This window comes from Aythya fuligula, chromosome 1, assembly GCF_009819795.1.
Source record: "Aythya fuligula isolate bAytFul2 chromosome 1, bAytFul2.pri, whole genome shotgun sequence".
Classification (NCBI taxonomy): Eukaryota; Metazoa; Chordata; class Aves; order Anseriformes; family Anatidae; genus Aythya; species Aythya fuligula.
Genome location: NC_045559.1, coordinates 186,121,928 through 186,149,688, shown reverse-complemented (window position 1 = coordinate 186,149,688; position 27,761 = coordinate 186,121,928). Strand labels below are relative to the sequence as shown.

General features: G+C 44.3%; 2 protein-coding genes across 5 annotated transcripts in view; both read right to left on the bottom strand.

Annotated features, from left to right (window-relative positions):
* Positions 1–3,428, bottom strand: part of ATP8A2 (ATPase phospholipid transporting 8A2) — a 316,126-nt gene extending 312,698 nt beyond the window's left edge. Inside the window, exon 1 of the mRNA XM_032208014.1 lies at positions 3,333–3,428. Within this exon, the coding sequence (XP_032063905.1) occupies positions 3,333–3,411 (79 nt within the window). The 5' untranslated portion in view covers positions 3,412–3,428. The remainder of the gene's footprint in view (positions 1–3,332) is intronic.
* Positions 3,429–17,422: 13,994 nt separating this feature from the next.
* RNF6 (ring finger protein 6) lies at positions 17,423–25,182 on the bottom strand. 4 transcript variants are annotated; one of them, XM_032201614.1, is made up of 5 exons: positions 25,109–25,161; positions 24,346–24,427; positions 21,498–21,710; positions 20,826–20,933; positions 17,423–20,095 (listed from the first exon to the last, which is right to left on the bottom strand). In XM_032201614.1, exons 3-5 carry the CDS (start codon positions 21,688–21,690, stop codon positions 18,360–18,362), a joined length of 2,037 nt encoding a protein of 678 aa, XP_032057505.1. In that variant the 5' UTR covers positions 21,691–21,710; positions 24,346–24,427; positions 25,109–25,161; the 3' UTR covers positions 17,423–18,359. The 4 variants fall into 4 exon arrangements, with proteins under 4 accessions (XP_032057505.1, XP_032057521.1, XP_032057514.1 ...); XM_032201630.1 differs by lacking the exon at positions 24,346–24,427 and having other exon boundaries at positions 25,109–25,182; XM_032201623.1 differs by lacking the exon at positions 25,109–25,161 and having other exon boundaries at positions 24,346–24,500.
* Positions 25,183–27,761: the final 2,579 nt, after the last annotated feature.

Genomic DNA, 27,761 nt, shown 5'->3' with positions numbered 1-27,761 from the left:
GAATTCAGTAATGCTGATAGGTAATTACCAGCACACATTTACAGAAACACACACATACTTTAGCCCTCACCTGGAAAAACATCTCATCGCAGGCTACAATTTCCGTGTACCGATACTGTTCTTACAGCAGTCTTGCCAGATGTGTCGGGTGCTCCTTTTCATTTTCATGGTCTTGAAATGCTTTTGCTGGGCCCTGAACCTCTCAGCTCAGCGCCCCTACAACTGCCAGGTCTCCCTCCCACAGCAGAGCAGGGCTTTTGCCCTGTAAACGACTACAGGTGAAAGCTTTGAGCAAAACACAACTGCCTTTGTGCAATTACAACCGCTCCATGGGACGCTTCCCAACGCTTCACTCACGGGAAGATGTTATCACAACACAAAAGTATGGGCTAGCCCAAAGAGACTGCAGCTTACGCAGACATTCCTCTGACAAAGAGGGATCCTTTACAACCAGAGGGGAGTAAGGCTCTAGGAGCCTTCTGCTCTTAAAACCAAATGCGCAGCACAGAATAGCAGCAAATATTTAAGAGTAAATGTAGATAGAAAAGGCATACAAGGAGTATGGTCTCGCACCACGAAATGCTGTTTACATTCCCGTTCCTCATGCCCTGGGAGAAGACTCAGGGCCAACCTCTGCACCGAAATGATCCCTCCTTGCTGATGCGCAGCTCTGAGACGTTGCAAAAGACCGCAGTAAATGACATCAGGAGCATTTGTACCTTCAATCCATCTAAAGTTGGAATTCAACATTTTTTGCCCTAAAAATAAAAATGCTACTGTGTAATTATCCGATGTGCTATTGACAGTTGCTTATTTTTAGTGACTTAAGGAGACAGGAAAGAGAAGAACAGGTTAGGCTTTGATGTCTGTGGTTCCAACAGCAAAGAGCTGGAGACTTCTTGGAGAATAATTTAAATCTAATCAATTTAGCCCAGCTGGTACTACATTACAGCAATAAAGAGATTTAGTTGTACAAAGCAAAAAAAGAAATCGATTAATGAGCAAATGCATAAAAAAGCAGAGGACTGATCATTTGAGTGGCAGGAGGTGACTCGCCATCTCTAATTTCTCCTTTTCACCTCATCTGGTTTTCTACAAAGACCTCTGTACCACTGCTAAGCAGGTTTAAAACTCAGTATACTAAGTATACTAATTACATTTTATCCTGTTTAAGTAGATGTGGAAGCAATGCTACAAAACACAAGAGGGTAGAACATCACAACTGGATTTGACGTGGAAAGACATCATCGGACCGTCACTGAGGTACAGCTCCTCTTGGCTGAAGTACATCCATAAGCTCCCGAAATGCCTGACACAGCACGAAGAGAAATCTCTGTGACTCAAGCTGAAAGCTAATATTTTCAGATCACTAAAACTCTCGGTAAAGTAAACAGGACTAGCAAACAAGCTACAACTGTTTAAAGCAGGAAGCATCTTTTTAGAAAAGGAAAGCAGGCAGAATATTCACAAATGTTGTGCGAAGGGAACTGCAGTGGATTACAACGAGGTTACTTGACCCTTACTGAGGATGACGAAAGGGTGACCTATCCCTCTTCACACCATTCAGCTCAGGGAAGGCCTTCAGATTTTGCAGTGCCATCACACACCCATATCTGAATGGATTTTCAGTCTCCAAATGTGTCCTTGGCAGCTGGTTTCACCCAGCACAGAGCCTCTCGTGAGAGCCTGTTCAGTCCACGCAGACAGCAGACTGCAGGACACAGGAACAAACAGAGCACTCCTGCGTTGCCCGTTTCCTGCTGCCATTTGGGATCACACAGACTGGTACAGAGCCACATCAGCACTCTGCTGGGTGACCATGCAACTGTCTGACTGCTGATGACAGGGGACAGGCAGGACACTCGTGCTAAGAGGCAGCCCACAGGTAGCCGACCACCATCATCTCCATTAATAAACCATGTGTTAAGTTACACAAACCTGTATTATGTGAACTTGTATAGATAGAATATACACCCCTATAAGGTTATCCTCTGTTATCCTTCACAAAAAATATTCAAAATGTGAAATACAAAACTCATTGTCCAACAACTGAGAAGCAGTGACAGCAATGCTAACCAGCAACCCCTATCGTTCTTCAAAGTATCGTCTAATTCATATTTCTCTTACGTGAAAAGTAGGGTACATGTGAAAGTCTGAAGCTGGTTACAGATAATTAGAAGATCCACTATGACTCAGGCACACAGACATGCCTGAGGTGCAACTGAGCCACCTAGATCCCCAAGAATGATTTACAGAAGTTGAAGCTTAAACTCGCTGTGTGTCCCACGTTCAAGCCAAGCATTCTCCGACTGCCAAGCGTTGTGCACCTGGGTATCTTTTCGAGGGCTGGTTACAGGTAAGTACGCCTAGGTTGGGACTCCAAACACGAGGCTGCAAATTAACCTGCTGAACTGCAGCTCTGGGGAAAGGAGCCTCCCTGACACAGCAGGAGAAGATTTCGGTCAGACTGCACAACTGGACACAATCCCAGCCGCTGGACAGAGCCATCTGCTGAACTGGGGCTGTTTCCACCCGAACGTCTTACACTGAAGACGCATAAAGCTTGGTCAGGTGCCAAATCCCAGACTGAAACCTTACCGTGTCCTGTGAGGCAGCATTACAATTACACACCTCGCTGCTTACTGCCCTGCTTACTTCAGCAGCTCTGCGGAGGTCCCTGAGGTCCTGTCCTTGCGACCAGCAAGGCCAAATAGGAGAACACAGCGGAGAAACAGGGCTGTGCAGGGGAGCCAAAGGGCTTCTCCTTCGAACTACCTCCAGCCCGGTTCGATGGGCTGGGCAGGCAGCAGAGGCTGCAGGGCTCCTTCCAGCCCAGTGCCATCCAGAAGCGATCCTGTACGTGCCCCCAGGGTGCTCTGAGCAGAGCAGAGGGCTCAGGACACGCTGCAGGGTCACAGTGGCGATTCTGCAGGCACCTTGGCCCCTCAGACACGGTGCCAGGCCCAGAATTTCACCTTGCAAGCTCCCTTTGTGCCCATGTACCCCTAAACCACCAGGGGCAGCGCTTTTGCTCCCCCTGCACCTCCTGAGCCAGCTCCTCAGGGGGGCACTCGAAGCCCCCCGGGGCCGCCCCCCGGGGCTCCGCCGCCCCCTGCCCGGCTCCCACCGGGCTCGGGGGGGGGCTTCCCCCGGCCTGAAGGCGGCTGCCGAGCCCCCGAGGACCACCGCAAAGCCCCGATAGGGGCTGGAAGAGCCGGGAAGGAGGCGGCGGCGGCGGGGCTATGGAGACGCCATCCCCCCCCCAGGGCTCCCCTCGCTCCTTCCTCCGCCCCCCAACCTCCAGCCCCGCCTCGCCCCCATTCTCCCCTCACCGGCCGAGGAGTGGATCTTGGAGGATTTGCGCTGCAGGGACATCCTCAGCGCCGTGCCGAGGCGGGCCCCGGTCGGCATGCCGGGGCCGGGGCCGGGGCCGGGGCCGGGGCGGCCGGCGGTGCTAGCAGGGCTGCGGCGGCGCCGGGCTGGCCATGGCCCCCCCCCGGCACGCAGACGCCGCGCTGCGGCCCGGTGAGGGGGCGGGCGAGGCGAAGGTGCCCGGCTGAGGCAAAAAGGGGGACCCGCAGCCTCCTTCCCTCACGGCTGGGGTCGAAGGGGAGCCCCCCGGGTAGCGGGGTGTCCCCCCTTTTTACCCCCCGGTCCCCACTCCGGGGAGCCCCGGCCTTGCGGCCCCACAGCCCCCGGAGCTCCTCGGCTGAGGCAGCGCGCATGGTGCGCCTCGCAGATCAAGTCACCAAGAATGAGTGATTGTGTATAACACAGTAAAATAAGGGCCTGCTGGTTTCTAAAGTTGTCCACCTGCAACTAATATGTGGCATTTCAGGCACCTGAAGCACCTCAACAAACCCCGTTTAGGATCTAGGGCCATAAGCAGGCTTCTTTGTGCTGGTTACAAGGACATCCAGTACTGGCCTACTGCCAGCCGCTTCACAAAAGATGTCATTCCTGCTCAATTTAAAACGTCTGGTAAATCAAGGATGAAAAAAAAATATAGGAAAGATTAATCAATATGCTACTTAATTCTTGCAGCGCATCACCTTTCTCTTTCTGTGCAAAATACTTGCAACAGTAAGAGTTTGCCCACCAAGGACACGCAGAGAAGGAAAGAAATTAAAGGACAAAAATAAACTAAATCGAAGTATCCCAGTCTTCATAAAATCTAGTCTCAATCAGGCGTAGCCAGCAGTGGTTGCCTGACCTAACAGGGTTTGCCATCTCCAAATGGGGGCCTTTTCTACTATAACTTTCTGGGGTAAGCTTTGTGAAAGAGGCAGAAGCTCCCCTGAGATGAGGATGTACCGAGTTTTGGAAAGGCCGACTGCACAAGAGAGAGTCTCCAATACCTTGAAAAAAAAAATTACCTTAAAGCAGGATCTAAACTACTCCACCATGTGGAGTTGGCTAGTGTACCAGATGGGATTTTGGTGCTATTTCAAAGATCATGAATATTGCCAAGCCACCGAATCTCACTGTACTTCTATGTCCTCACATATAACAATGGAAACTGATAGTTTCCAGCTACAACTTCATAAAAAGTAGTATATATAAGTTTAGTTTACAAATACAGAGTACAGAATTGCAGTGCTTTACACTGACTGAATAGACCACAGTCCGCTGGAGAGGCTCCCTTTGAGCCAGGGCTGCTGTAAAACTTTCTGGTCTGTGCGAAGCTTTTACTCCTGTGGATTTTATTGCTCTGGAAGAAGGCTGGCCTGAGAGCTTCTGAGAAATCATCCCATAGGAGCAATGCTGAGTGCTGGCTTTCCTGCATGACTTTACCATTTTCAGCCCATGACATAGTTGTTTTTTGTTGTTGTTGTTGTTGTTGTTGTTTTTCATTAATATGGCTTTCTCTACCATCTTACTCTTTTGCCTCTCCAGAGATTATTTTCTGCTGTGGTCAGTGTTTTTGTACCAGTAAGAATTGCCTGGAGGACAAAAATCAGTTCACATATGTTGTTAGCTCGTCCACAAAAGTGAAGGTCGCTTTGGGTTAAAGCTGTCAGATCAAAGTGAAGGAAAGTGCTCAAAAAAATGACTGAGAAAGAATGGCACGTCCTGGTTCCATGTTTACTTTTTCTTCAGAAACTAACCATCAGGTGAACTATGTTTACGGCACATAAAATATTGCCCACTGTAAGCTGTCCACACTGTGTTAAGAGAAAGGAAATATGTTGTTTGGTTGTGCAGGCCTCACCTTTGTCATTTTATTATGCAACGCCTGGCTTTGTCATTCCACTGATGTGCCCTAAATTGTGTATTATCGGACCGTGAGTCATGACAGTACAGTTCCCTGAGGTCTGTCATAATGGCTCCATGGGTTGAATGATGTGCTGAAAAACAAAAAGGAGCTAGTATTCTTCAAATTACAATGTGCTCACTTTTCTAGTATTTATAGCAATGTATTTTCAAAGAGCTCAGTATGCATAATAATTATTTCAATGTAATAAATAAAGCAAAGGCAGGAAGAGTGGTTCTGTGGTTAATGTGCCAGACTGGGAGACAGGATATCTTGATTCTATTTCTGACTGTGCCAGATACTCTCTGGGACCTTAGAGAGTTTGTTCAGCCCAAATTTCCAAAAGATGCGTCCTTCATTCCAATTACTGATGTCACACACATTTTGGTTATGAGTTTGGTGAAGAGAAGGAGAAGGAGAAGGAGAAGGAGAAGGAGAAGGAGAAGGAGAAGGAGAAGGAGAAGGAGAAGGAGAAGGAGAAGGAGAAGGAGAAGGAGAAGGAGAAGGAGGAGGAGAAGGAGGAGGAGGAGGAGGAGGAGGAGAAGGAGAAGGAGAAGGAGAAGCCTTTACATAGAATTCCTTAGTAGTAAAACAGAAAACTTAACAGTCTAGTCAAAGAACCAAATAACTGTCAGGTGAGAGTTTATGATAGAAAACAAAGAAAAACAAGGAAATCTACTACAAAAAAAAAATAATGTAATCCAGTTTTTTATAGTCATACTCTTCCTCTGTATCCCTTTGCTGGTGTTGTGCTCACCCTTCAGCCATCCCTCTGGGGTCTGAGGTTGACAGTGCCAGTGTTCCTGGAGCAGCAGGTGTCATCTGTGTCTTGCCAACTGCTTTGCTGGGAGCTGTGATGTGGTGGGGTTTCTTCTACCTCTTTTCCTTCCTCCTGTTTGGATTAGGGCTAAGCCTGGGGCTATTTTTATATGTTTTCTAAAATATTTTTACACCTTGCTTTTTCTTCACTAGTCTACAGCTTTGTGTTACATCCATACTTACTATGTGCAACGCTGTTTATGTGTGGTATGTATCCGTTCCTTTTTTTTTTTTTACCCTGAAACCCATTCTTGTCCAGGTTCCATGTCTGCACTTCTCTGGCTGGTTACTGGAGAGTTGTTTAGAGAGTTTTTTGTTTGGTTGGTTGTTTTGTTTTGTTTTTGTTTTGTTTTTTGTCATCCTATGCCTCCCCTGCAGTGTCCTGTGCTCAGCCTTCCAAGGGACTCTGCTGTCACCCCAGGCTTGTATTCTTCTACACTACGTTATCGGGTTAGAGATAAACATCTCATTCTACACAGAACAACTCTTGGCACTGTCCACGTGAAAGTTTGTATCAAACAAAGTTAAGCAAAAGTTAGACACGGCCATTGCCACCTCAATAACAGATACTGCCCTTACAACTAAAGACAGTCAAAACAAAGCCTCACCCTGGCCAAGAAAAGCTCAGACAAAGCAAGCTTCAGTCCTGAAGCCTTGCAAACTCAATACAAAGTTTGTGGCTTGCTACTGGTAATGGCACTATCCAGTTACAGGACAAGAGTAATTTCATGAAAGATCTGCTTGCTTAATTAATCTCCCTTTAAAAACAAAAACGTAATCAGACTGCCTTGGTCTTAAACCAAATATTTGTGCTGGGACAAATATATATATAGTTTTTGATCCTTTTTACATGTATAGGATCAAAGCCAGCACAATGTATAGCATGCTGAAGTATATGTGCAGTATCTGTCATTCATCGTGACAATTTTAGAAAGGTCAGAAAGCCAGCAACAGCTTTCAAGATTCCTAGAGAAAGCTACTTGCAGATCCAGAAAGTTTGCTTAGCATCGCTGAACTGAGGAAAAAGATAGGAAATCCTTTATGGACCTCCTTTGCAGCACCACCGTCTGTATAGACAGGTAGGGGATGTGACTGAAGGTGTGGAGCAGCAGGAAGATATTTTATGGCCAAGTATTAACGTGTGCACGGCCCACCTGTGGCCTCCCAGAGGATCTGGTAGTCTCCTACACGTCCTACTGCAGAAGGAACATCACTTGGTAACACCCTGCTCTTACAGCTAACTCATAGTCCAGAGATTTAACTGGAAAATGGGCAAAATTATGGTGAATTGCACGTGAAATGGGGGTGAGGGGGACAGGGTGGAGTAGGGTAAGCCATTACCTGTCGGTGCAATGAGGGGAAAACAGAAGGACAAGGATGTGGAAGTGCAGGACACTCTTTTATTTTTCAAGTCCCATTCGGAGTTCATTGATGTTTCCTGATGTACAGTTGTTTCCTCTTATTTCTCTTGAGTTTAACGATGGAAATTAATCAGCACTAGACACATCAGTGTTTTCCAGATGACTTTTGAATAATGACACTTGTAAATAAAATTATAGTGAGTAGGATAATTGCATTGGAAAGTGAAATTGGTACTCATTGTGTAGAAGAATGTGATCTGTGATTTGCCTGAAAAATTCTGAAAAACTGAAAAGTACTGAGCCTTTTCTATATTAGTGCTCACAAACCAGGGAAACTAAATAATGGGGAAAAAAATGTAATTTTGTGTTGAATACTCAAGACTAAGTACTACTTAATAAAACAGCATCTGGGGCTCCTTTACACCTGCATGCTAATTCAGGAAGCAAACATTACTGTTATTATTTTACCAAAATAGCTCCAAATTTGTATGTGCATTCAAAATACAGTGAGTGAAATCAGATCAAGTCATTTTATTCCACGATAACAGTGTTCACAGAAGGAATTCTTCAGGCTGGCAATTGTCAGAAGGCTGCGTGTAGAGCAAACCTTTCAAATGCTTTGCACAGCAGACCACAGAGGTTTCCCCAGCTTTTAGTGAACCAAGTTAGTAATTTCCTAATAATGAAGAAAAAAATGGTTATTTGAAGCAAAGAAGAATAATGCTGAAGAAATGAAAAGCTCGATAAAGCTAAGTTTAAGATACGTTTGCAGAATGTAGGCAGTACTCACAGTGCATGAGGAGTATTTCCATTATTTTCACTCAGGTCCATGCGCAAAGGCAAGGTGCCAGAGAGCTGGCTACGTGACCACAGCGTGATGGGATGTGATGGGATGTGATGGGATGTGATGTGTAAGTTGCGCCAGGGGAGTTTTAGGTTGGATGTTAGGAAGAACTTCTTTACCGAAAGGGTTGTTAGACATTGGAACAGGCTACCCAGGGAAGTGGTGGAGTCACCATCCCTGGAAGTCTTCAAAAGACGTTTAGATGTAGAGCTTAGGGATATGGTTTAGTGGGGACTGTTAGTGTTAGGTCAGAGGTTGGACTCAATGATCCTGAGGTCTCTTCCAACCTAGAAATTCTGTGATTCTGTGATTCTGTGCTGTGCACCATCCAAGACCGGTCCCGGTGCAGCACCGCGGACAGCTCCAGGCCCCAAGCCCGTCCCGGGGCACGGCAGCAGCAGGGCAGGAAGGGGAATCGGGGCCTACGATGGGAAGGGGCACAAGGGATAAGGGGAAGTGAGGGAGTGGGATCAGCTGGGAGGGCAGAACCAGTGATCGAGGTCTGAGTACGCGCAAAGAGAGTTTTCAGAGTCTGCAGACTGGGAGATGCCTCAAAACCAAACCAAAATAAAATAAATCACAGCGTACATTTTAGGAGCCTGTTGGCAAAATAACCCTAAACTCAGGTTTTCACTTATGAGCAGAAGCTTTCACACACAAAAAAGAAAAAAAAAAAAAAAGGGAAAAAAGGAAATGGAATTTAAACAATCTAAAAAGGAGGAGGTCTCACCTGCTGTGGCAGTGGGGACAGTGCCTATATACTTATGAAGTAGCCCATCTGAAAGACTGATCGGATAGCCAGATAACTGATACTTCTACCTTAATCATTACACCATTATACTTGCATTCCCCCCCCCCTTTTTTTTTTTCCTACAGAGTTCAATTTATGTATGTATATCGTAGAATCACAGAACGGTTTGGGTTGGAAGGGGCCTTAAAGCCCACCCAGTCCCACCCCCCTGCCATGGGCAGGGACACCTCCCACCACACCAGGTTGCCCAAAGCCCCATCCAGCCTGGCCTTGAGCACTTCCAAGAAGGAGATTTATGTGTGTGTGCATGGGCACACGTATATGCACACAGACAGAGTGCTAGGCAAGAAGTAACACGGTTCTTCATTCTCACTGCGTGTATACCCAAGTTAACTGCTACACATCCATCCCCCAACTCCATGCTAACTCTGCTCACACACAGCGGTGTTTCTGCTCTTTCAGTACAGGCAGAACAGTTCTTTGTATGTCCACTGAAGGAAAGAAATCAACTGCGTGCAAAAGCAGCCAGAGGAATAGTAACAGCAGCCCAACCGCTCTGTTCATGCATCACTCACTCAGCTAAGGGCAAGACCTCACTACTAAAATAGCAATGTGGTGCACTTTCCTGAGCACACATGCTTGAAGGTAAAGGAATGAGCCATTACTAATGTGGCTCGGAGCTGTGTGAGCTATAAAAATAGCTTACAGGGTGTGTAAGATACGTACAGATGCTCAGCACAGTGGAACTGGTGTTGCATAAGGAAATACATTTTAATGGGACTGCCCTAGATGAAAGCTTAATACTTGAGATGGGACAGAGAGGTCCAACACAAAAATTGAAGCTTTTTTTGGAGCAGCAAGTGATACTTCTGTCCCACTTGACTCAGGATAAGAACCCCAACTGTAGGGGTCAAATGGCGTTTACAAAGGGCTGCTAACAATAATGGGATGAAGCGATCCCCCACTACAGCTGTTCAACCTGTAGAAGAAAAACAAAGCTGTGTTTGTTTTGTTTTATGTCTATGTTTGATGCTTGCACTTCAGGCAATTTACATTACACTGCAGATAAATTTAGCGGTGGGATAAACACCTTCTGGAGTGAGCGTGAATGGAAAGGAGCAGCTCGCACGGAGTTTGTAGGTGCTGAACCTGCTCCGGGTCTTATTTTAACTGGTCAAAGACCTGTGTAAACGGAGGGGAAATAAAATAAATGTTGCTTTGAGGTAGCCTGCGTCTCCAAATGTTGGGCTAAGCCCATTCCCCCCAGAGCAGACTGCAGGACACCAGGCAGAGCTCACCTCTTGCTGATGGTTTCCACGTACAGACTGAAATCAGATCAGCTGCACAGCATCTCAGGAGAGCCAAGGGTACACTTCATTAAGGACTTGTCTCTGGGCACAGCACTGTTGGCTTGCCCATTTCTTCTTCTGCACGTGCTGCTCTGATGAAAGCCGGGTACGCATGGCTTCATTGTCACAGCCACACTGTGGGACTGGATACCATTACCGCAGAGCTTTCTGCCATTCTCCCCCTCTCTCCTTTAAAATCTTTGTCTTTCATTTGTCTTTCATGCCTCGTGATGCATGATCAGTGCGCTCAAAAGGTGAGCCAGGTCTCAAAGCCTCTTCACAAACTGGCAAACCCTACAAACTCAATAAACGTGATGCCACTGTCTGGCTTCAGTGGTGTATATGGAAAGGAATAATCCTTAAATTTTAATGGGATGCACTCCGGGGCACTGAGGAAACAGGCATGAGTACTCTCAATCATTTGTGAGATGATAATCCAGAAATCTCCTGGACAGCTTGTGCCCTGCTGTGAGGATCTTGCAGCAGGTGTCAGCACGGTTCAAGTCCCCTGTGGGACCAGGGCCTGTGAACATGAGGCTTCTCCCAGTTGTCTGAAGGTCCCATCTACTTTTTTTTGGTCCAATAACTTTGTTTTGGTGCCAATAACTCCAGAAAATTCTCCTCGTATACATGCCTGTGATTCCTTTCTTTACACACTTACACGTTTATTTTTCATAGTTTAGCACTCTGCCTTCTGTTAATAGACCTGGGCTGTGCCATTCTGCTCGGCTATGCAAACCCAACCATGCTGACACCAGATCTAAGCCAAACCTTGCTGCTGCACTTCCATTACCATGATTTAACCGTGCCTGTGCCTTAGCAAGAAACCTGGTATTAAAGCCCACCTGATAACCTATCATATTTCCTGTTCTATTTTCCATTGCTACTGTTTTTAGATCAAAAGTTTAAATTTATACTAATCATATATCAGACAACCAAACATCCAATGAACTAATTCCCTCTTTGTATTTGTAAAAACCTTAAAACATGAAGAGAACAAACACCTGACGCTGAGCCAAACCCAGAGAGGTCGAGCAACCCATCACCGCGACTCCAGCGCACCAGGTGTAACCTCTTTGGTTGGGTTCAGACGAGGGTGTGTGACAAACCTCTCCGGTCACAGCGCAGCACCTACACGTTGTACCTCTGGCCTCACAGTTCTCTGTTGCTTTTCTGGTTTCTGATGATAAACAGACATTGCTGAAATGGATCTAATATGCCCCGGACGTATTGGGACATGAAAACAACGTGATCCCCTTATTTTAGTTTCAGAGCTATTCTGGGATACCATGTGTTCAATAAACCTGAAAAACTATGAAAATTAGCAGGGATGTGCCTATGATCCCTGATCATTTCCCTTTTTCTAGACATGTAAATGACTCACATGAACTTTTCAGAAGTGTCAGAGGAACAAGCTTTGCAGAAATGGTCTGCTCCTAAGATGAAAGAATGAAAAAAACCCTTGTAAATGGTTGCAGGTATAGAAAAAGATTTAATTAATACTGAAAGAAAAGAAAAGGAAGATGGAAAGAGTCTGAGGAATAGGAAGAAATTAAAGCACTTCTGCCTAGTTTGCAATGATTTTGTAACAAAGGAATCCATTTCTAGTTTATGTATTATTAAAGGAGAGGCTATTAGGGAGGCATACAGGGCCAGAATAGCAGCTGGAAAGTCACTGACAACATAATACATGTAAGAAATGGAAAAACTGATTAACTTAGCCTGCAAGTCCTCTGTATCTTTTCAACATTCTTGTCCAATTCAGCTCTGAGTTATTTTCAGATTTAAGGCTTTCTAGACATGTTCTGGATTAGCACAGCCAGTTGACCTGAATTTAATATTTCAATTGAAACAAATTGTTATTTTTAAAGCTTCTGCCCATGATTTTCTATTTATTTCCACAGAACTAAAATTACTTTTCTTAATTTCAACGATACAAGTCACTTAACATCTTACTCCTTCCCGAGGTAAGCCCAGGCTGATGCCAGTACGAATAGCTGTGTATCCTGAAGCAGATGAGCAACAGAAAACGTCTATTAGATATTAACCAAAGATGGCTTAGAAGATATTTTTTATAGTTTGAGGATACAAGGCTGTTCATCTTTAACATTTCTTTATTTTTAGCTTTCTGTCTTGCCATACAATTACGTTTATGTAAACCATACCCTATTAAATGTCTGAATAGAAGACAGTTGGCTGGAGAAATAATGCTCATTAAAAATAATGAAGAAAAACTGAGATAGATAGTAGGAAATATTTCTAAGTACAAGGCAGATTCTTCTCTCAAATATATTGAGGAAATGACCATGAGCAAAAAGCATCACAAATTAACTTATGAAGAAGTAAATTCTTCCCTTAAAGACAGGGATTTAAAAGCATCCAGTAAAAGACTCAGAGTCCAAGAACAAAAGATGAGGAAAGATTTGACAGCAGCTCAGTAAGTGAGCTTGGTGCTCTGAGGGAGGCCCATTTGTGCTGAGAAATAATGGAAGCGTGGAGGAGCACTAGAAAGCCAAGCTGTGTTGGCACAGGCAGCCTCCTTTCTCACGTGTCCCAGCTTGGTCCTACTCAACTTCACAACTCCAACATTTGAGCACCTACTACCCGTGACTGCAGGTTACTCTAAGTCTTCAGGTAATTCCAGTACACCCACTGAACATCAAGTTACTATCACTTTTGTAGTCTTATACAAGATCTTCCTTGTATTTTAACCTTCACAGTAAGATTAAGGAGCTGGCTGCAAAGATCTCTGGCCACCCATTTCACAGAACTGGGCACAATCTCTCTGACTACAACGACAGACACAAGAGCTGCAAACATGGCTCTGCTGTCAGCTTATGGCTTGGCGAATAAGCGTTGCCAGCGCATAGCAAAAGAGGATTCTTGTCACTTACAACAGGTAGGCACCTGCCTGCAAGGCCAAAGAGAGTTTCCCGTTCTCACTGCTGCTGCTATCCCCACGCTTGCTGGAAGAAAGCCACTAGAAATAAATCCATCTGTATTGTTTGAGCTTTCTTTCGTACAGGAACTCTGGGTAGCAGAGAACTAGTGACCCCTCTGCCTCAGGGCGGGCTTTTAGCTCCACTCTCACCCGTTCCTTACCGCCGCTGGTTTCTCACCATCCTCCTGCATCCCTTTTACTTGAAGTTTGATCCAAGCCTGGCCACCTCCTAGCACACCTCAGCACCACAGTGCTCTCTCTGGGCTGGCAGCTTTGCACTGCCAGGCAGGTAACACACAATAAGTGGCTGCACATACTTTCCAGTGGATGTTTTTATAGCAAAAAGAGCTAACCTTGCATTAATTGACAGGCAGGAATGGGACAGGTCACCAAATCATCACATGCTCTCTAAATCACAAGCCTGAGAAGCGCAGCATCAGTCCAACAGGGCAATCACTCACACCAGCTGGTGCTGGAAATGCTGCAAGAAAAGTGAGCGTGGAGCCATTAGCACATACACATCACACCTTCCATACTAGACAATAAATACGGGAGAATATGAATTTTTGAGGCTTCCTGTACTGAGTACTGTTAAGATTGCACAGCCTCAAGAAGCCTGGTTGCTGTGACACAGGAACAGGGCTGGGAAGTGTCCGGCTCCTGCTGCCTCCAGGGTGACAAATGCAGTTCCACAGTAGCCAAAGCATTATTTTAAACAGGGGGGCAAATATGCTAATGGATGCTGCCAGAAAAAGCTGAGAGCTTCACTGGGGAAAGAGCTTCTAGTTGGGATGTAAAAGTCAACTAAATTAAAATGTCCACAGCAAATTATTGAATATGCTGAATTTTAAGAGGAAAGGAACACAGTGGATTGTTGGATCATTTGTCTTAGCGAGACAGAGGCTTGACAATTTATGAGGGAAGAAGGAAAGAAAGAAAAAAAAAGAACAAAAACCTGTGGCATTCCAGAATTTGAACTTTTGGCTTCACTGCTTTGTTTTGTAGAAAAGACTAAATAAAACTCAGATACAAGTACTGGACCCTAAAACCCAATATTGTGTCAGAACTGAAGTTTTCAAAACTACATTTTAGATAATGCTGGAAATGTTAGATGACAGGAAATGTGGATTTTCTGCATTCAGGTAACAAACTGGATTTCAAACACCTGTATTCCATCCATTTTCCAGGCACCTGCACCTTTAATGCACCTGTGAACAAAAGCTCTTTGAAAAATAAACCTATCATGGGCTACTTTGAAATGTTAAGTTTTTAAAGTTACTCAAACATTGACTGATACTGCAAAAATGATGAAGCTAAGAGCTAAGTGCGTGGTCCCCGTGTTCTTTATATGCTCTTGCTTTAGCGCCTGTCCTCAGGCCGTTCTGGTGATAGCAGACCACAACACGAACTGGATGTTGCTCTGGAAAATGAATGATGCACAACGGTACTTTGATGCACAAACTCGAGTAGCTGAAGTGTCATGTCACTGTCCTAATTTGCATATCCTTTTTTTTTTTCTTTTAATAACATGACATGACTTTTTAATGACATTTATAAAGCTGTATTTAAATATCCAAACCCGTGAAAAAAGATACAGGCAAAGGCTATTGCACCTTTACACGAAATATGAGAAATAAGCAAGTATTATTCCTCTCCTCAGCCGCTTGCAAAGGATAAAACATGCTATTGGATCACCTCACGGGATGGAAATCAGGGATACCTACCAGGATTTAATAATGAACACACAAACTTCAATCTGAGGGTGCTTTACCTGGATTTCAAGTTCTCAACAGGTAGCATCTTAAGGATAATTACATATTTATTGTCCAAAGTTCTTCATACATTTACTTCTACTCTTTCATTAAAAAAAAAAAATAAATCACAAGTTTACTGATTAAACAGCTATAAATAAACGGTTAACCTTTGAACTAGAAGGCACTGCTAGTGGAAATACCTGTGATATTTAGTGCATGTATAAGGGACCAGGAAAAGAAACAAGGAGTGTGTGATAGAATCTGCAAACAGTACAGAATTAATGCGGTACTAAAAGCAAGGACAAATCACAGAAGGTATGGTGCCCACGATGACGAAAGAGTAGAGGAAATCTGACTTACACAAAACAAAATAATCCAAGAGGGAAAAAAAGAAACCTGCACACTATAGTACATAAAACCAGCATGCAACAATCAGTTCAAGAGTAGCAATCAGCATTCAGAAAAGAAATTGTGAATCTTTTTGCATGACTTGTTAAGGTTATCAGCTCAGTGTTGAGCAGCTATCAACATCAAAAACAGAGCAGTAGGAATTATTCAGAAGGCCGCAGAGGGGATAAAAGGTGCTATTGGATCACCACATAATGCTTACTGCATCCACATCTGGGACACTGCATGAGCATTAGTCCTCCCGTTACTGAACAGGAATAGTTAAAAATAAATAGCTTCTATGTAGAAAGAGATGAATTAGGTCTCCTAAGTTAAAATAAATTACAATAGCGGAGAAGGGGATAAAGCAGACATCTATAAAATTCCAACTAGCAAAATGAAAAGGGAGATGTTATTTTTGGTGACATTGCATCTTAAAATACAAGAACTAGGAGTCTTAAATAGTAAAAGGTCTTAAAACAAAAAACTTTTCATACCAGAAACTCTAACTCTGCAATGGGAAGCTGCAGGGATCAAGAACACTGATGGGGTTGAAAACTGCTAGGAATTGCATGGAAAATAAATGAACAAAGCAAGCCCTTGAACACACAGATGGCTTGGATCGAGGAACCCACAAACCGCTGAGGAGGTAAAATAGTATTTGGGGGTGGGAGCGGAGAACTGAAGGAACACCACAGGAATACCAGCAACAGAAGCCAATACCAGACTGAACCGCTGAGGCTTTATTTGGCCCTACCCACACAATTTGCTGGGGAAGGGAGATGATGAGCAAATGACACCCATTCAAATGAGGTCAAGGGTAAACATGAGACAGCTCATGTGCAGCAGGACAGCAATATAGCATGGAAGACTTCATCCTTCCTACCCAGTAGCCCATGATTTCTATGGAAAACTAACCGTACTTTTGAATATTCCCCACCTGTAGCTCAGTTACAGGTATCCTGTCCCGAACTGTATCAGAAATCTTGCTCTTACCATTACACAATGAAATCCCATCTTAATGAAAGAAGCCATGTGCATCCTCCCTCTAACCTGTAGGGCATTAGTGAGCACGTAAGCAGTATTCCAACTAGTTAGTTAAAAACAAACAAACAAACAAACAAACAAAAGCTGTATTTATATATATTCCCCACAGTAAGGGATTTAACTTCAAAACGTCTTGGAAAGAACCAGTCAGCAAGGCATCAGCAAGTCAAAGGCCGGTTTCTACAGATGTGGGACCTGAGTGAGGGAGCTATCAAATATAAAGGAAAACCAGACAGAGAAAAGGAAGTAGCAGAAGGCACCCACGCATTTACACACTGTCCGTAACAGGAAAAAAGAAAAAAAAAAAAAAAAAGTAGTTCTGATAATAACATTTCAGTCTCCTCACTTTTTAATATTGCTAAGGAGGCACTTAAGAAAGGTGTTAACATTACTAATAATTAGCAGTCGAAATCACATCAGAAGAGATCTTACTAATATCCTTAAGCTCATTTAAATCTCTGAAGAAATTTCTTAGAACTACTTTTAGGAATAGAAAAGCACCTCAAATCTGTGGGGCTTCTAACACAAGCTTTTCATGTGCAAAACTGAAAAGGACATAGATTAAGATGGGATTGTACCATTTTGTTTCCCTTCAACGTTGTCATGACGACATGTTGTAACTGAAGTGTGTCTTGTCAAGGCAGTCCAAGGACTAAGTCTTGTTATCAATTGACAGGATATGGCTCAAGAGTAATTCACACAAAGCCTCCGTTATTTATTTTGTAACTTTATTTCTTTATAAGTTATTGGTATAAAGTTTAATATCTAATTATACAGTAATCTGGGAACTTTAAGGGAAGCTTATTTTGTCTTTTTTAGTGTCTTTTGCCATTTGGTCCTCAGACATGTTTTAAGAGGACTAGTAATACATGTACCTTAAAATTCTGTACAAAAACACTTCAAGCCTTTGTTTTGTTTTTTTTTTTTTCTGAGTAGGATGCACAAAACATGCATATTGTAGACAATATAATGGTTAAGGAATTATTTCCCTCTTTAAACTAAGGCAGTCAAAAAAAACCAACATGAATATTGAGTAATTTGGAAGAGTAAAATGACATCCTCGGTGCTCATTTATTCCTTGAGCAAATATCGTGTTGAGTAAGACAGACCCTCTCGGAATTGTCACTGATTTGACTGCTGTCTGTACTGAAAAGACGGCGATTGTCAAAGACAGCATTTAATTATGTACATTTTATAACGTCACTAACCCCTCTGCTTTTGAGTATGAACTTGTCAGCGTTAAGCATTGTGTAAAACCACATGCAAAAATTGCCATAAAAATTTTAAATAGAACCAAATTGGCAAGTTTTTTGGAAAGGATATTTCAATGTTAAAAAAAATATATTGTATATTAAAATGAGCACTTCAAGTAACTTAAATATCTTTAGCAAACATATCCAGCAAGAGACTCTCTGTAAAAGAAATTGTTCTTAGAACAAAAAGCTAATGGATGGCTATTTAGACTCTAATTTTTCAACACAGTGGTAGGTCTGTGTGAAACAATTTGTCATCTAAATAAAGTGAGTCCATTACACTGTTAAAAAAAACATACATTAAGCAGGACTGATTAACTATTGCATTTCTGTATTTACAAAAGTGCTTAGCATAACAAAATTACCTAAAAAAATATAAACTTTACCGATATCATTTGGTTCTATGTGTACTCCTAGATCTGCACTTGGAGAAAAATAGTATTTACATTGCTAGATTTAGACAAGTTTCCTATTATTTTTAAAGAAACCTAACAAAACTCCCCACACAAATGGACCCCTATGCAAGTCAACTCATTTGATCTGGCTCATCAGAAATAGAGCAGAAGTAAACCCTTGAATACTGAGCAGTATAAATTGTTTTAGCCGTTGTCTGTGGCGTTAGACCCCAAAACAGGCTGCCGACAAATCGGGCAAGTGGAGTTTTCAGAAAGCCAGCGATCAATACAATGAATATGAAACTCATGCATGCAAGGTAACTGCCTTAGCTTATTTCCTGTTACGTATTCATTAATGCAAACACTACACGTTTTACTTATTTCATCTTCAGTGTGAATATCCCCATAATTCCGTGTGGAAAGATTGTCAATCTGCTCTTTGGTTAAACCTCTTAAACGCTCGTCTTCATCATCTTCGTTCAGCAGGAAGAAGTGGGCGAGACGAAGAATGGGCAGCGTTCCATTTTCCACTAGGTTGTTAGCATCTTGAGACTGCCTGCTATCTTGGTTTTCATTGCTGCGGCCGTAGTGCTGAACATCATCGCTCTGTCCGTTTGTTTCGCTCCCACCTTCTGCTGCGTGCCCATTCCTAGAAGAAAACTCACTTGGATCACTGCCGCTGTTGGCTGCACCGGAGTTATTCTGCTCCGCGTGTACATCTGGTAAGTGATGGCCGCCTCTTTGCATTTCTGAGTTAGATTCAGTTTCCATTAAAGAACTCAGTTCTCCAAAACCGGTCATAATCTGCCTAAGGATCGATCGAAGGGCCACCGATGAAGGTTCACCGAGCCCGGTTTCTGAAATCCGGCGAAGAGGTATCCGTATAGTGCTAACGTAGGTTCGAATACCCGCACGTTCTGATCGCGATATCGTGCGCCGAAATCCCCCACTGTCACTTTCAAAGGTAACTGTGTTTTCTGCCATTCCTACTCTAGAACGAGTCCTGCTAGCAATACTGTCCCGATCTCGGTTTTCTCCAGGCCGAATTCTTCTCACCTGAAGATCTAGTGTAATTGTTGGATGCCTTCTAACAGCAGCTACCGGCCTACTAGATTCCTCCTCCTCTAAAGTTATTCCCAAGGACGGGGCTGCACTGGAAACCTGAGGAGTCTGAGCAGCACCTCTTGCTTGTTCTTCGGCAGGCTGCGCAGAAAGCTGTGCTGTTTGTCTTCTGGTTCTGGTGGCTTGCTGTGTATTTCTATCCTGTCTCTGCCCGTGTTCCTCAGAACGAGCAGTGTCACCTTGCCTTTGCAGCGGGGAGCGGCTTCGACTACTCAGAGTAGATCTCAACCGCAGAATTTCCAGTCTTTGGTTTGAATTCATCCGAACGTTAGTTCTAGATCTGCCTCTTGTGACTCCTGCTGAAGGACCTCTTTCTGGCGTTTCTCTCTGCTCGCCAGCAGCTGTAGAATTATTACGTGTAGCACTGGTTTGGTGAAGGCCTGCCAACTCCCTCGTTCTACTCCTGAGCCTCCCTGAGACTGGGTGCGAGGCTGCTTCGGAGCTCTGCGCCACAGAACTTCTTAAAGACCTGGTCCTCGCAGTGCCTGAAGTCTCACTGTTGGCCTCCCTCGCAGTCCTGCTCCTCGTTCGTGTGGTTATGGGACTGACAGCTCTTTGATGTCTTCTTTCTAAATACACCCTGCTACTATCTATACCCACGTACTCTTCACCAGCAGTTTCAAAACTGTTGTGCTCATGATTTATGTTGATTTCAAGACTAAATCGAAATTCCCCACTGTTTGGATTTGTTCGACTCACAGCTCTCCAGGTTTGGTTCCCACTCTGTCCACTGCGAGTGGCGTTGCCTGTGCGACGAAACGTGTTCAGCCATTCCAGCAAAGAATCGCCGTTTGAGTTTTCTCCAAGAACGTCAGAATCTGAGAGAAACAAAGAATCATAAATGTTCATACAACTGTGCTCAACACACAATGATGCATTCCAAATCCTCTATGCTTGCTGAGCCCCGACTTCAGCGTGTTACACTAGCAGGACAGCCGCCTTTCTACGGCTAATATCATTTTGCTGAAAATATGCTGTATAAATAAAGTGTTTGGTATATTCCCTCTTCCCCCTGAGTTGACTATTCCTTTCCTAAATCTGACAAATTGGCCAAATAATTAATATTATTATTGGCCAAATAATTAATATTATTTCCCAGCAGTATTACTAATACTGCTGGGAAATAAGGACAGCATACATAATACCAACCACACTGTTAAAACAAACAGAACAAAAATCAGCACAGAGGTTAACAGTTGTCCCATTAACTTCTTTTCTGTTCTAACTCCTCTAACATACAATAAAACCTTTTAAGAATTAAAAGTGAAAATTATTTCTGTGCTCTTAGATTTACTACCAAAGGCAAACCAGAAAAAGAGGAGAAACCAATCTGTGGCTTACGTGGAAATATTTCATGAGAACTGATTCTAAGTTCATTTTCCATCTCTACAAAATCTCTCTTAATTGGAGAACATTTCACTGAGGCAGAATGGGTAAAAAAACATGAAATGGCTGGTTCTGAAGTTGGCCAGCATTTCCATAAACATCCATACAGAATAGTATTTACGCATCACGTACTACACAAACATACAAACGAAGTCTATTTACCTCCAACAGCTCTACCTTCACCTTCTCTGTTTTCCAGATCAGCCTGTGATGCCAGACGCTCCTTAGCCCCCTCCAAACGTTGCTGCAACTCTTCTGCTGTTATTTCCCCTGAAAAAAATTTACATTTTGATAATGCCGTTAGATAAGACACTTATTGGCTCAACACAGCCATGAAGAAGTAACGGTGTTTTCTATCTTGAAGAAAAATCTTCAGAAACTAGGTAAAATTAATTAAATTTACAGAGCACCAGCGTGAAATTGGAAGACAGGTAAACAGATAACAGAGGAAGCAAGTACAAAGGAGGGGAGGTGTGTGGATGCTGAATGTGTTGCCAAGAGCACGCTGGCTTCCAGCAACTCAGAAGCCCAAAAAAAAACAGCACGGATGAACAGCTACTTTAGTTCACCAGAAGTTAATTATTTGGGCTTGGATATCACCAAGAGAGAGGTGTTGTGCTTGAGAAAGTTCTATTTTTCTTCCAGCTTGAGTGTCTTGTTTAAGGTAACTTTTATTGGCTATCATTAATTTTAAACAGAAATGTAAGATTTTCCCCCTTTTCTACAAAAAGAACAGCTGCCAGGCTACTGAAGTTGTACAAGCACGTGCGGTGCCTGATGACAGCAGCATTACTTCACATTACAACTTCTCTGCTGAGGGCACCCCCATCTTACCAGGAGTGCCGAGCAGGTTGCGGTCTCTCATCAGCCTGTAGTCTTCTTCGTTGAGCTCATTGATGAACTGGTAATAGGCTTCCTCCCTGCTGAGGCGCTCCCGCTGCCGCTGCCTCTCATCCTCGCCGTAGCTGTGCTCTCGTGAAGACGCCTGCTCATTGCCGTTCCCTGCACGGTGCCGAGAGCGATCCATAATGGGAATGCCAGGTTGTCCTGCACAAAATCGGAAGGTTAGACTGCAGAATTATTAAGGTAGGAATTTACCAAATTTACGAAGTTCCCAGCATTTTCAATTAAGTTAGTTTATTAATAAATAGCTAAAGATGGTTAAGATAAATCACTTTGTGCAAGTATTTTGCTTCTAACTTGCACAGAGACAGCCAGAAGTCCCTTTTTCCTACTGAAAAGGCACACCAGTTGGTACACCAACTTTAAAATACAATAGCAGAGACAAACTTATTTTTAGCCAAGTAAGGATATTATAGGAAATCAAAGGGTAACAATCTGTTTCCCCTCTCCTGAGGGAAATACAACAGCAGCGTGTAGTATTTTAGAGGCTAAAATATCACTGAAAACACTGCTCTGTGATTATTCAGTGCAACTTCTGACAACCACAGTTACTGCTTTGGAGAAGCCTATCTTCCGCTCGAAACATTTACTGATAAGCACGTGAGACTACAGCATTATCTCAGTCGCTACCACCACGCCCTTAGCACAAAGCCTACAGATACATTTTTGATGGAAATTATTCCTGTGACATTCTGACATTACTTGTACCCTGCCATCTTTAATCTGAGGATTAGCTAACAAAGGAACACACATCTCCAGAAAAAGTGGTGTGGGAGAATAAAGGCTGTGCTTACCCACAGATCTTCTGAGCACTGAACCAGCGTGGCCATGCCCTGAGAAGGCACAGCCAGCCAGCCTCCTAGAAGCAGGAAAAGGCATCATCCCTCCTGATTGCTGTGCTACTACCTGCTCTCTCTGCTTATGACTCAATTCTAGGCCACTTGAGAACTACCTGAAGAAAACCTGTCCTTCAGTATTCAGTTTAAGAGAGAGCAAAGCCTCATCCTTTCAACAGGGCTTCAGATTTTTACAGTCACCTGTAACACCTGCTGAGGTAGACAACCGACAGAGCAGATCACTCCTAAAGAGGTCGCCTGGCCAAAAGACTCACCAGATAGCACCATTGCATTTACTGCAGAGAAGAAGTTATTGGTTACACGCTTCTTTGTTTGCTTTCTGGGGGGGAGGTGTGAGTTGACCCACATATCCAACTCTCTCCAAGCATTAAATGGGGAAACACAGAGCAGCAATCTCAGCACACTCCCACTCAGTAATTAGTCTTCCCAGGAAAGCTCATGAGCCAACAAACAGACCAAACCACCTAACTATTAGACATATTCAGTACAGAGTGAATCTTTGTCAATGCTGCCAACAGACATGAAGAATCAGGAAATGTATTTGCCACGAGCAGACATCAGCACACATTTAATATACCTTGCTTACATTCTCTTGTGGATCCATTCTGATGCATCCTTCATCTCCTCATTTTCCATCCCAAACGCTACTTTTCCCCCCACTGCAGGTAACTGTGCTTGCAAACGTCCCTTCCCAACCAGATTTGTCATTCACCTCTCTCCTGCATCCAGTACTGCACTTCAAAGTACGTAATACTTCTCTCCTAGCTCCTTAACTCATTTAACTTAAAGTCACATCTGAGTATCTCCCTTTCAAGACTTTTTCTATTCCGATAATGTTTGTGGGGGCTGTTAACTTACTCTCTCTCTCTTTGCTCAACCTCACAAGCTAAGTAATCGCTGACTTCTGTTCGTGGCTACATTCAAATCAGGTCACTTCTCCTATCACATTCTGAAACACCGATTTCTCAGCCAGCTCTTATTACCGTGGTTTCCTCAAAGCAAATGCAATTGTCTCCTCCCGCCACTCAGCACGCGGTCAGAGCATTATCATCATCCTGATGGCACCAACTCTTGGCTGTTGTCAGGAAAATGCCCAACCCATCCTGCACCAAACATTACAGAAAGTGCCTCTGCCCTTAATGACTTACAACTTGAGATAAACAGAAAAGGGGAAGAGGACAGATAAAATTCATTTAAAGCTGTTATTTAGATGAAAGCCTGACAGTAAGTGCTGCTGTTTGCCCTACCAGTAAGTTAACTGACTTCCTGGATGTATCGCCACGTGCTGCACAGAACAGTCCCAAGTAAGCTCTAGAGATGGAAAGTCCATCGCATGCCGTCTCCCTCGATCTACATTCCAACTGTTGCTCAAAAGAGGCTCTTCACTTTTCATTTTGCATCCATACAAAACCTGGAAACCTCTTCCTCAGTTTTCGTGGGTGGTAGAAAAAAAATACTGCTTTGTTGACAACTGTATGGTGGGGCGATTAGTCACACTCTTTAAATGACTCACTTAGAAACGATAAGAAGTGTGAAGTGTTTGGTTGTCCCATCTGTTTGCATGGCATCCACTACCCATAGTTATTATTATCAAACATCAAAACGAAGTGCTTTGGCCCTTGAAGTATTTTAGGGTATTGAAATTTGCAGGGTATCAAGAGCACCATAACGAAATGCTCTGGCACTCAAGATACTCAGAGTATTGACGAGCTGAAGGGTTCTCAGTGGTAAGGTGTAAAAATGTGGAATTGAAAGGCCTTCATGACTCGGAATTACTCTTGCATTGCAAAGAAACAGGTGTCACACTGCAACAGTTCACGTTTGGTGGAACATTTAGCCTGAGACTCTTTTACCCCTTAATTGACAGCTACTTCAGCGCACTCGCTAGGACACACGTTCGTTTTTACCTAAGCTCCATATACCTTAGGCTTTCAGGTTTTGGCCCCCTTCCGCGGGTTCCTGTCCCCACCTCCCTCGGGCATCCATTTCCCGCAAGGCTACCGGCTGCAAGCAAGGACGACAAGCGCGTTTAGACGAGGGAACCGGCGGCGCCACTTAGCATTTCTGTCACACTCCAGCCTCCGGGCGAGATGATCTCACCGAATCGGAACAAAAAAAAAAAAAAAGGGGAGAAAAGAGACAGAGAGGACCCACCAGCCCCTGCGTGAGGCCGGACAGACGGACGGACAGACAGACAGAGCGGCAGCGCCGTGAGGCACCGACCCTTCCCCCCCCCCCCGGGTCGGTGCCTCAGGGGGCGGCGGGCGGCGACCCCCGGCCCGGCCGCCTGAGGGAGGGGAGGCGCCGCGCGCTTTGATTGACAGCTCCCGCGGCCAATCAGCGGGCCGCCTGCCGGCCGCCGGCCAATGGCGGCGGGGCGCGGTAGGCCGCGGGCCCTGCCGCTGCGCCCCCTCCCCCCGCGTTCTAACCCCCCCCCCCAACCGCCACCAACCGCCGCTAACGGCCGCCGGGCCCGGCCGGCCTCCAACGGTGCCCAGCAGGGCCCGGCCAAGGGGGTGCCGGGGCTGCGTGCGGCCGGGCAGCCCTCACAGCCCGGCCCCGCTCCGCGTTCTCCCCCTCCCCTCCCGGCCGGGAAAGAAAATGAGGTAAAAACGTTGAAAAACAGGTAAATAAAATAAAATAAAATAAAATAAAATAAAATAAAACTCCCTCCTCACAACCGACCCGTCGCTGTGCGGGCGGCGCGCTCCAGCCCCGATTGCGGTCCGGGCGGCTGCCGGCAGCCGCGACGCGCAGGTTCCGAGCCCGGCCCCGCTCCGCCCAGCGCCGCCCTGCGCATGCGCGGCCCGGCCCGGCCCGGGCGCGCGCCGCGGCCGTTGGGGCCAACGGGCGGGGCGCGCGCGGGGCGGGGCTGTGAGGAGAGCCCTGAGGGGAAGGGGGCTGGCGGCGGCGCCTCAGGAGCCTCACCTGGTCCTGCAGCGTCTCCCCCTCAAGCATATCCCTTCATACATTCTCAATAAATATATATTTTTTTCTCACTTCTTCATTTTTATTTTGTTTTTTCATTCCCTACCTTGTTCTCCGCACTTCCCCACTCGAAGCGTAGAGCCGTGTAAATTTTTAACACCGGTTGCAAACCCTTTTACGAATCCCACACGACGCTGACGGCGTACACAAACTTTCCACAAAAAAAAAAAAAAAAAAAAAAAAAAAAAAAAAAGTTTTGTACACAAACTTTCCCTTCTGAGTTGCTTCTGCAGATTGCTCCCGACAGGTGCGTTTCACAACTCGTAGGAACTGTTAGCAAAAGGAGAGGATTTCGCAAGGATACCTTAGCTCTGTAAAAGCACCTCCTTCCTAGGATATCCAAACTGCTGATAATTTTGTTCAAATTTCCTTTCAGAAATACACAAAGTGTGCATATTTGTTATGCCACTGCTCTTGATGTAAAAGCGACCCCTCTGCAATGCGTGAGGTAAGGGGAAGAGCGAGGCTCTGGTGCCCAGGATGATAACCTCTGCTCCCCATTTTAACAACAAGCTCCAGGATTTGTTTATTCTGGTTGAGAAAAGGGTTTACAGACATGCTACATTTTGTTTTCTCGTTAGATTACCCTTCTTTTGTGCCAGTAACTGACTTCCACCAGACAAATTGACAGCGTGTGGGGGGGAGATTTTTAGCAATGCGGCTATGCGTGGGGCCACTCCTTTATATTGCGTGTATAAAAGAAATGAAACCCTTGTTGTTATTCAGGTTCCTTGCCACACCAGGAATAATTAGAGATTACCACATTATACTATGATTTCCCTGGACTGGCATAATTAAAATAGTCTTTCCTGAGCACCAATTTTACTTTGGTAATAAAAGCCAGAGTACCTGCCTTGTATACAAAGTAATGCCTGGCTCTCTTAGAGAAAAAAAAAATGGTTTCTTCCCACAAATTTCCTTTGCCTTGTTATTAAAATCTTTTTCTCTCATAGTCTGATGTTTAGCAATCACAGTCAAACACAAAAACTTCACTTCTATCAAGCCCATATACGGACTGCTCATCCAGAAGAAGGTTATAACATATTTTAGGAAAATAGATGAATAAACTCATATATCCTTACTCAAAGCTTCTACTGAAATACTCCTTTTTCGACTTTTTCTACTGACCTTCCCTACAGTGCAGAATTCTCTGTTCATTTTATATTCATGCTTCACAACAGTACAGTATAACTACGTGCAGTATTTACTTATTTTATGCCACATAGTTAGCACAAAAATAACAACAGTAGATCTTTCTTTCCTCGATTGTTATTATTATTGCACTGAAGGGATACTTTCCACAATAAAACACTTCCTCTGCAATAATAATAAAGGTAGCCTTTAGAGGGCAGCAAACCTCAGGCAATTACTATTTTTTTTTTTCAAAGTAAATTCTGAAAGTCTGCTTTAATTTGATTGTTCAGTCTTTTAATTCCTTTAGAAAGTAACCTTATTAGATTTATTACATATGTAAGTAGAACCTTTTAATACATAACTTAATAATACAGTGCCTGGGTTGGGGGTCTTCAGTGGAACAATATCGATACTGAAAAATATTGGTAAGCTGCCAATATTTTGGGAGCTGAGCAGCGAGCACCAAGATGGTCATGGGCTGGAGCACGTCCATGTGGGAGACTGTGGGCACCAGGGCTTGTTCTGCTGGGAGAAGGGGCAGCCTGCCAGCACTGGCAAAGAAGACAGGGCCAGGCTTTTTGCCCAAGTGCACAGCGGGAGGAGAGGCTGTTGCCATACATTTGAAAGAAGGGATGTTTAGGGTAGGTATAAGGACAAGAATTTTCACCCTGAGGACAGTCAGGTCTGGAGAGGCTGTGGAATTTCCCTCCATGGAGGTTTTCAAGACAGAGCCTCAGGCAACCTGAATTTAAGAGTAACCCTGTTTTAAGAAAGATATTGAATTAGCAAACTTCCAGAGATCCCTTCCTATGATGCAGTTTGTTGAAATAATATAAAACAATAAAACAATATTAAATATTGGGGTTTCTTTTCCTACAGTAAGTCTCTTTTCAAGAAGAAGAAGGAGAAGGAGAAGAAGGAGAAGAAGAAGGGGAAGTAACCTAGGCAGAATTTTAAACATCTGTCAAGATCCTTTAGAACTGATTCTCTGGCTTCTTCAGGAGCATAAAGCAACCACACAGAGAGCTACTGAAGATGGTCACGCATCTGGCAAGCTGATGTCCCGCTGCATTCTAACACAACTCTGCGCTATACCGGACCTGGATCCAAAGAACGGGTGGATGCTTGTTGGTAACTTGCACTCCTGCCAGAATCTAGGACACTTCACTAGTCGGATCAACGCTGTAGTTAAGTGCAAAATGCAGAATACTTCACT